Raw genomic sequence first — 10,073 nt, 5'->3', positions numbered from 1 at the left:
GCCCAGACTGGAGTGCAGTGGCCGCTCCCGGCCACCGCAGCCTCGACCCGCTGGGCTCCGGCGATCATTCTGTCTCAGCCTTCCAAGTAGCCGGAATTACAGGCACGTGCTGCCATGCCCAGCTGATTTTTGATTTATTGTAGAGATGAGGTCTTGCCAAGTTGCCCAGGCGGGTCTCAAACCCGCGGGATCAGGCAATTCACTCACCTCAGCCTCCCAAAGCACGGGATTACAGGTTGAGCCACCAAGCACGGCAGTATCTTATATTCTGATTTGGAGGGGGATATTACATGGGTGAGTTAACTTTGTGAAGATTTACTGAGCTGTACACTTATGATATATACTTGTGTATGACAGACTTCATTAAAAAGGTTTGGTGTGGTGGCTCAAGCCTGTAATCACAGCACTTTGGGAGGCCGAGGCAAGAGTATTGCCTGAGTCTAGGGGTTCAAAACCAGCCCAGGCAACTTGATGAGACTTCATTTCTACAATAAATAAATAAATAAATAAATTAGCCGGGTGTGGTGGCATGCACTTGTGGTTCCAGCTACTTGGAAGGCTGAGGTGGAAGGATTGCCTGAGTCCAGCAGGTCAAGGCTGCAGTGACCATGAGCATGCCACTGCACTCCAGCCTGGGCGACAGAGTGAGACTCCAATTCAGAAAAAAAAAAAAAAAGGTTTGCTTAAAAACAAAATCACCACCCTGGGCAAGATAGACTTTATCTCTACAAAAAATAAAAAGACCAGCTGGGCTTGATGGCACATTTCTGTCCTAGCTACTCAGAAGGCTGAGGCAGGAAGACTGCCTGAGCCAAGGAATTCAAGGCTGTGGTGAGCTGTGACTGTGCCAGTACACCTATCCTGGGTGACAGAATGAGACCCTGATCAGAAACAAAAACTAAATCAAAGATGGATGCTATCTAAGTGGTCCATGGTACAAGATAGGAGCTCATTTCTAACTCTTCCTTCCTTCTAGGACAACTAGCACCAAAAAAAGCCACCTTCAAATGAGAATTCTGCCAGAAGCAGCTAAAGTCTCTAGATATAACCAGTTTACAGGGGGAAATAAAAGGGGGCAAAAGGAATACATTAAGTGGCAGCACAAGAACACAGCCAGCAAAATCCAGCACATGTGTGAGATTCTACAGGACAAATGATTCAGTTTCATTAACAAATAAACTGTGAAGAAAAATAAATGGAGAAGGGAGCCTATGAATAGAAATTTAAGAGATGTATTAACCAATTGCAACGTGTAGGTCTTGTTTGGATCCTGATTTAAACACACTGTAAAACAATAACATTTATGAGACTACTTTGGAAATTTGAATGCTGAGAATTTATTGTCAATTTTAGATGTAAAATTGGTATATTTGTTACATCTTTTATTTATTTATTATTTTACTTTATTTTATTTTTTTATTCTTTTCTTTTTTTTTGAGTTGGGGGTCTCACTCTGTCGCCCAAACTGGAGTGCAGTGGCCGCTCCCGGCCACCGCAGCCTCGACCTGCTGGGCTCTGGAAATCCTTCCGCCTCAGCCTGCCAAGTAGCTGGAACTACAGGCGTGCGCTACCACGCCCGGCTGATTTTTTGATTTATTGTAGAGATGAGGTCTCGCCAAGTTGCCCAGGTGGGTCTTGAACCTGCGGGCTCAGGCAATCCACTCACCTCAGCCTCCCAAAGTGCTGGGATTACAGGCTGAGTCACCAAGCCCAGCCATTTTTATTTATTTTTATTTTTGAGTTGGAGTCTCACTCTGTTGCCCAGACTGGAGTGCAGTGGCCGTTCCTGGCGATCCTTCCACCTCAGCTGGGCAACCCACTCACCTCAGGCTCCCAAAGCACGGGATTACAGGCTGACCTACCGAGCCCGGCTTGTTACGTCTTTTTAAAAAGAACCCTTGGCCAGGCACAGTGGCTCACACCTATAATCCCAGCACTCTGGGAGGCCGAGGTGAGAGGATTGTCTGAACCCACAGGTTTGAGACCAGCCTGGGCACTTGTCAAGACCTCATCTCTACAATACATCAAAAAATTAGCTGGGCATGGTGGCACTTGCTTATAGTTCCAGCTACTTGGAAGGCTGAGGCGGAAGGATCACCTAAGCCCAGCAGGTTGAGGCTGTGGTGGCTATGAGCGTGCCACTGCACTCCAGCCTGGGCAACAGAGTGAGACTCCAACTCAAAAAAATTAAAAAAACAAAAAGAACTCTTATAGTTTAGATACATACTGAAATATTTATGGATAAGATGATATAATATCTAGGATATGATTGAAAATAAATGCTAGCCAGGCTCGGTTGCTCAGCCTGTACTCTCGCGCCTTTGGGAGGCTGAGGTGAGTGGACTGCCTGAGCCCGCGGGTTCGAGACCCGCCTGGGCAACTTGGCGAGACCTCATCTCTACAATAAATCAAAAATTAGCTGGGTGCGGTAGCGCGCGCCTATAGTTCCAGCTACTGGGAAGGCTGAGGCGGAAGGATCGCCAGAGCCCAGCAGGTCGAGGCTGCAGTGGCTGGGAGCGGCCACTGCACCCCAGTCTGGCCGACAGAGTGAGACTCTAACTCAAAAAAAGAAAAAAGAAAATAATTGCATATTAAGTTAAGCATTGTTGAAGCTGGGTGATGGTTACATGCAGGTTCATCATAGTCATCTCTCATTTTTAAATTTTATTTGAAAATGTTTCAAAAAAGTTAAAATGTACTGGCCAGGCGTAGTGGCTCAGCCTGTAATCCCAGCACTTTGAAAGGCCAAGGTGAGAGGACTGCCTGAGCCTGGGGCTTTGAGAGCAGCCTGGGCAACTAGGTGAGACCTCATCTCTACAATAAATCATAAAAACTAGCTGGGCGTGGTGGTGTGCATCTGTAGTTACAGCTACTTGAAAGGCTGAGGTGGAAGGATTGCCTAAGCGCAGCAAATTGAGGCTGTGGTGGCCGTGAGTGTGCCACTGCACGCCAGCCTGGGCGATAAGAGTGAAACTCCAACTCAAAAAAAAAAAAGTACTACATGAGAATTTCTAGGATGTGGGTTCCCTGGGTGACATACCACCTCCCAGGAGATATCAGCCTCTAAACCTGCAAAAGGCTTTACAGAGCCCCCTGAAACAGGAGCCATGTTTCCTCTGTTAGGTTCATGTTCAAAGGACAGGAAAACAAACAAATCCCCAGAGCTAAAACAGAAAAAGAACAAGAGGATGAAGGACAGACCCTAAAGATGATGTCCTGGCTGGGCAGTTGTTTCAAGACCTAAGCATTGCTGTGGAGTCAGACATCCTGAGTTCAAGTGCTATCACCTACCAGTTATGTAACCTTGGGCAATTTACTTAACTTCTCTGTGCCTCAGTTTCTTCATCTGTAAAATAGGGATAACAGTATTAATCTCATAACTTGCTTATAAAAATTAAATGTTGGCTGGGTTCGGTGGTTCAGCCTGTAATCCCAGCACTTTGGGAGGCCAAGGCAAGTGGATTGAGTGAGCTTGCGGGTTCAAGACCAGCCCAGGCACCTTGGTAAGACCTTGCCTCTACCATAAATAAATAAAAAAATAAGCCAGGTGTGGTAATGCACACCTATAGTTTCAGCTACTTGGAAGGCTGACGTGGAAGGATCGCCGGAGCCCAGCAGGTTGACGCCACTGGAATGGCCCTGAGAACACTGCACTCCAGCCTGGGCGACAGAGTGAGACTCCAACTCAAAAAAAAAAAAATTACATGGAACAGAATAAGTGCTAAATAAATGTTAGCTGGTATTATTATTGCTTGAGCATCTCGTTAATATGGGGCAAAGTACATGTGGGGTAAAAGAGTAGCATCAGGGAAATGCGGAGTGAGATTTTTATCCTGTAAAGCTTCAGATTGGAAGGGCTCCATTCACTGTCCTGACCATTTGTGGCACACCATCCAACAGAACGGTTCCCACTGCCACTGATGTGACAGTTAATTTTATCTCTGGTCTCCAGGACTGTGCTAAAGGGTGGGGAGCAGAGGGTTTCTCCACATTGCAGCCCCACCAGGACATCCCTTCAGAGAAGAAAGGGACTCACTAGGTGTGTGGACACAAGCAGCCCTCAGTGGGAAGTGGTCTTCCTTGGATAGGACAGGTGGCCCTACCCAGAGGCCTGTCACCAACCTGTGCTGGACACGGTTTCAGAGGGCTGAAAAACGGCAGTGGAGGAGGATGGTGGGGATGCTGTGGAAGAGCTGGCAGACTCCTTTCCTTCTAGCTCAGCCACGGGCAGCAGTAGGTTCTGGGCCAGGTGGGTGGGGCTGGCGGGGATGCCATTCTCCAGCAGGAATTCATCCAGGTCCATGTACTCCAGGTGGAAAGACTCGCCGTCGTACGGGATGGTCTTGTCCCAGATAGGAGGCATGAGGGAGGCAGAGACGGCCATGGTGCTGGCAGCTGCTGCCTCATCCTCCTCCAACTTTTCTTTCCCCTTCTCTTTATCTGCAGACACAAAAGCTGCAATAAGACACTATAAAAGAGGATCACTCAGTCCCAGAAAGCAGGTAGTGAGCCTCACAGTCCTGATTCCATCCCTTGCATTTCAAGAGCCCACTCTACTCTCCAGTTACAACCTGATGCTTGAATCAGGTCCAGGTGGTCTCCTATAGAGACAGCATCACATCTTCATCCATGCCTGGCCTTCCCAGAATGCTCATTATAGACTCTGAGGCCTAATGTGGTCATAGGGTTAATTCAGGATAGGCTGTAGGATTAGCACCTGCGAGAGAGAGACTACAAGGAAGAAAATAGTTTATCTTTCCTGATTTCTTAGTATGGAAAGAGCAAAGATCTTCAGGCCAAGAACTTTTGTGTTCTCCTGTCCTATTCCCTTCAGTTAGGCCTCTGCACAGCCCAACTCAGATATTAATCTCAGCTCTGCCACCCACTTACTGTGTGATGTGTGACCTTTGCCATGTTACTTAACCTCTCTGAGCCTCAGTGTCCTCCACTATACATAAGGATGAAACTGCCTCTTCGGTGAAGATTAGAGATAACATCTGAGAGTGTCTTACAGAATTCCTGGCACACAGTAGGCATTCATTATTACTGTGAGCTCATTGAGGGCAATGACTGTGTCTGATTCACTTCTAGATCTTAGAGAACCACAAAAAGGTAGGCAGAGAGTGGGCTATGGGAAAATGTGTACCCTAAAGTAGACTATTGCAAACAGATTCTCTTCAGGTTTATGAGACAGATAGGACCTAGAGCTGTCTTTTCAGAACCTTTTTCCAAGTAACCATTTCAAGAAACCTTAGTCCCTGAATAAGCAGAAAAGACTGAAGGCAGACTTTCTGGGAGGAAGGCGAGGGGTGGAGCTGAAGAACAAAGACTACTCCTATTCAAAGTAAAACTAATCAATTAGTGGGGACTGGATCCTGTCTAATTGTCTCGGTCCAAGAGTTACACATGGGGATAGCCAAGAGAGGGCAATTAAGAAAAAAAAAAAAAAATACAAGAGAGAACTGTGATGAGGTTGGGAGGAAATCAAAGTGACAGGGAAGCTAATCAGGGAAGTAGGAGATAAAATCAAGACAAATTCATAATGGGCTTTCAAAATTGAGGGAGATAACTTTGAACTTTGGATTTAGAAGTGAAAAAGAAATCAAATACAATTATGTTGAAAATAAACCAGTCACACACGGACTCCTAGACTATAGACAGAAGAAAAGCAGCTTGTTATTTCAATAAAAATGAACACACCCAGTGAGTTAAGAAAGTGGGGTTTTGACAAACAGAACTTGGTCATGGCTTCTAATACAAATTAATTTGAATCCCTGCAACTGCCTTCTGTACCAGGCTACAATTTAAAAACAGTTGGAAGCTGGGCTCAGTGGCTCAGCCTGTAATCCCGCGTCTTTGGAAGGCTGAGGTGAGTGGACTGCCTGAGCCCGCGTGTTCGAGACCCGCCTGGGCAGCTGCAGACCTCATCTCTACAATAAATCAAAATGAGCCAGCTGTGGTAGTGCGTGCCTGTAGTTCCAGCTATTCAGAAGGCGGAGGTGGAAGGATCGCCAGAGCCCAGCAGGTCGAGGCTGCAGTGGCCGGGAGTGGCCACTGCACTCCAGTCTGGGCGACAGAGTGAGACTCCAACTCAAAAATAAATAAATAAATAAATAAATAAAAAGAGTTGGGAAATAAAAAAGTCAAGTCTGGCTGGGCGTGGTGGCTCACGCCTATAATTCCAGCACTTCGGGAGGCCAAAGTGAGAGAATTCCCTGAGCCCACAGGCACTCCAGTCTGGGCGACAGAGTGAGACTCCAACTCAAAAATAAATAAATAAATAAATAAATAAATAAATACAGTTGGGAAATAAAAAAGTCAAGTCTGGCTGGGCGTGGTGGTTCACGCCTATAATCCCAGCACTTTGGGAGGCCAAAGTGAGAGAATTCCCTGAGCCCACAGGTTCGAGACCTGCCTGGGCAACATAGCAAGACCTTGTCTCTACAATAAATGAAAAAAATTAGTTGGGCATGGTGGCATGCACCTGTAGTTCCAGCTTCTTGGAAGGCTGAGGTGAAAGGATCGCCTGAGCCCAGCAGGCTGAGGCTGTGGTGGCTGTGAGCGGGCCACTGCACTTCAGCTTGGGCAATAGTAAGACTCTGACTCAAAAAAAAAGGGAGCCAGGCTTGGTGGCTCAGCCTATAATCCCAGCACTTTGGGAGACCGAGGCGAGTGGACTGCCTGAGCCCACAGGTTTCAGACTAGCCCAGGCAACTTGGCAGGACCCTGTCTCTACAATAAATAAAAAATTAACAGGGCATGGTAGCATGTGCCTACAGTTCTGGCTACTTGGAAGGTTGAGGAACCCAGTAGGTCGATGCTGAGGTGACCGTGAGTGTGCCACTGCACTCCAGCCTGGGTGACAGAGTGAGACTCCACCTCAAAAAAAAAAAAAAAAAGCCCAGTCTTGGTGACCTGGGTGGGCCTCCCTGATTTCCTTCCCTGAGATCTGAACTCCACGTTCTGTTCAGAAATGACCGTGACCCATGTCAGGTGGGGTCATTTGACATCAAAGGAGGCAGGAAAAGGGAGGAGACAGAAAAGCATCCACATTGAAGGAAAAGTAACAGTAAGTTCCAGGTTTTGCTGAGCTTGGTGGCTCAGCCTGTAGTCCCGTGCCTTTGGGAGGCTGAGGTGAGTGGATTGCCTGAGTCCGCGGGTTTGAGACCCGCCTGGGCAACTTGGCGAGACCTCATCTCTACAACAAATAAAAAAATCAGCCGGGTGTGGTAGCACATGCCTGTAATTCCGGCTACTCGGAAGGGTGAGGTGGAAGGATCGCCAGAGCCCAGCAGGCCGAGGCTGCAGTAGCCGGGAGCGGCCACGGCACTCCTGTCTGGGCAATAGAGTGAGACTCCAACTAAAAAAAAAAAAAAAAATTTCCAGGTTTTGCTAGGTGTAAGCCATTAAAGAGATTTCATTTTTTTATTTTTTAATTTTTATTTTAAAGATGGGTACAACTCAAGGTTAGTTATACAAATGGTCATTGTACAGGTAAAGCTTGGGCATCACTTTGGTCCCCACTTCACCTGGTTTGAGATCAGGTACCCTTATTGATTAAGTGTGCCCCCCTGGATATTTTATTTTTTGAGTTGGAGGTCTCACTCTGTCACCCATGCTGGAGTGCAGTGGCATGATCACAGCTCACTGTAGCCTTGACACTCAGAGTCATGGGCTCAGGTGATCCTCCTGTCTCAGCCTACTGAGTAGCTGGGACTACAGGTGTATGCCACCATGACCAGCTGATTTTGTGTGTGTGTGTAGAGACAAGGTCTTGCTACATTGCCCAGGTTGGTTTTGAACTCCTGAGCATAGCAATCCTTCTGCCTTGGCCTCCCAAAGTGGTTAGATTACAGGTGTGAGCCACTGAAGGATTTTTTTTTTTTTTTGAGTTGGAGTCTCACTCTACCACCCAGACTAGAGTGCAGTGGCCACTCCCGGCCACGGCAGCCTTGACCTGCTGGGCTCCGGCGACCCTTCCGCCTCAGCCTTCCAAGTAGCTGGAACTATAGGCGCATGCTACCACGTCCGGCTAATTTTTTATTTTTATTGTAGAGGTGAGGTCTCGCCAACTTGCCCAGGTGGGCCTCGAACCCACGGGCTCAGGCAATCCACTTACCTCGGCCTCCCAAAGCGCTGGGATTACAGGCTGAGCCACTAAGCCTGGGTTTTTTTTTTTTTTTTTTTTGAGTCAAGGTTTCACCATTGCCCAGGGTGGCGTGCATTGGCATGATCATAGCTCAGCCTGGACCTCCTGGGCTCAGGGCATCCCTCTGCCTTAACGTACTAAGTGGTGTATGCTATCATGCCTGGCTAATTTTTTCTTTCTGTCTTTTGGATGCTACATGTGTATGCTATCATGCATACACTATCATGCCTGGCTAATTTTTTCTTTCTGTCTTTTGGATGCTACATGTGTATGCTATCATGCATACACTATCATGCCTGGCTAATTTTTCTTTTTGTAGAGGCGGGGTCTCACTATGTTTCCTAGGCTAGTCTAGAACTCCTGGGTTCAAGCAATCCTCTTGCCTTGGCCTCCCAAAGTGCTGGGATTACAAACATGAGCCATTATGCACGGTCTGAAGGATATTTTAAATGAGTTTTTTGCAAGGTAGAGTTTTGTTTCTGCTTTTTGAGTCCGAGTCTCACTCTGTTGCCCAGGCTGGAGCACAGTGGCTCAATCATGGATCACCAAAGCCTTGACCTCCTGGGCTAAGGTGATCCTTCCACTTCAGCCTCCCAAGTAGCTAGGACTACAGGCATGTGCAACCACACGCAGCTAATTTTTTTTTTGTAGAAAGGAGGTCTCACTATGTTGTCCAACATGGTCTCAACATCCTGGATCTCCCTAATTGCTAAGATTACAGGCATGAGCCATAGCACCTGGCCCAGAGTTTTAAACTGTAAGACACAAAGGACTAGTCCATCTCTCAGGTCATACACCAGTGGTTGGCAGTGTAATACAGTAGAAAGGGCACAAAACTGAGTTATAAGGCCTAGTTATGTGACTTTGAGGAAGTATCCTCACCTCTCTGAGCCTCAATTTTCCTTATCTGGGAAGTGGGAATAATACTCTATAGGACCGGTGTAGAAGTCTAAATGAAATAAGATTAAGTCAGTAGGACACAGTGGCTTAAGCCTGCAATTCCAGCACTTTGGGAGGCAGAGGCGACAGACCAGCCTGAGCAACATGGCGAGACCTCGTCTCTACAATAAATCAAAGAATTAGCCGGGCATGGTGGCACATGCTTGTGGTTTCAGGTACTTGGAAGGCTGAGGTGAAAGGATCGCCTGGACCCAGCAGGTTGAGGCTGTGGTGGCATGTAAGTGTGTCTCTGCACTCCAGCCTGGGCAACAGAGTGAGACTCAGACTCAAAAAAAAGGCAAAAAAAAAGAAATAAGATTATGCCAAAGTGCTTTGTAAGCACTCTGTAGATTTACGGTAGGATAATTATTATGGATGATTACTGTCTGGTAATCTTTTTTTTTGAGCTGGAGTCTCACTTTGTCGCCCAAGCTGGAGTGCAGTGGCATGCTCATGGCCACCACAGCCTCGACCTGCTAGGATCAGGCAATCCTTCTGCCTCAGCCCTCCAAGTAGCTGGAACTACAGGTGTGCACCACCATGTCTGGCTAAATTTTTATTTTTTATTGTAGAGATGAAGTCTTGCCAAGTTGTCCAGGCTGATCTTGAACCCCTGAACTCAGGCAATCCTCTTGCCTCCACCTGCCAAAGTGCTGGGATTACAGGCGTGAGTTAACACGTCCAGCTCCTGTCTGGAAAAATTAAACCAAAAACTGTCAGATGTGTACACGTGTCCCTACAACTTGTCTCAGCCCCAGATCTGAAACAAAGCATCCCCTGAACAACAAAAGGGTTTGTGCACATGAGGTCTCAAAGCAGAAGGAAAGAACCCGGCCTCACCTGATGTGCTAAAGCTATTTATAACTCAACAGTGACAGCCAAAGGGATAGAAGCCTCAAAACACACCCAGGAAAGAAAGAGAAATGGCTTTTTTTTTTTTGAGTTGGAGTCTCACTCAGTCACCCAGACTGGAGTGCAGTGGCCA

At 47.1% G+C, this 10,073-nt stretch overlaps 1 protein-coding gene across 3 annotated transcripts in view; it reads right to left on the bottom strand.

Annotated features, from left to right (window-relative positions):
- Nucleotides 1–10,073, bottom strand: part of TEF (TEF, PAR bZIP transcription factor) — a 33,132-nt gene that overhangs the window by 7,515 nt on the left and 15,544 nt on the right. For 2 of the 3 annotated variants that reach the window (XM_008073271.2, XM_008073270.2), the window contains exon 2: nucleotides 4,123–4,440. In XM_008073271.2, the coding sequence (XP_008071462.1) occupies nucleotides 4,123–4,440 (318 nt within the window). Of the gene's footprint in view, nucleotides 1–4,122; nucleotides 4,456–10,073 lie in introns of all 3 variants that reach the window. The other variant, XM_021706586.1, reaches the window with a different exon arrangement.

The sequence above is a fragment of the Carlito syrichta genome, unplaced genomic scaffold, assembly GCF_000164805.1.
Source record: "Carlito syrichta isolate Samal-C Ts95f unplaced genomic scaffold, Tarsius_syrichta-2.0.1 Scaffold315802, whole genome shotgun sequence".
In the NCBI taxonomy this organism is placed as follows: domain Eukaryota; kingdom Metazoa; phylum Chordata; class Mammalia; order Primates; family Tarsiidae; genus Carlito; species Carlito syrichta.
The sequence above is the reverse complement of the archived record's forward strand: the minus strand, read 5'-3'. Positions and strand labels throughout refer to the sequence as shown.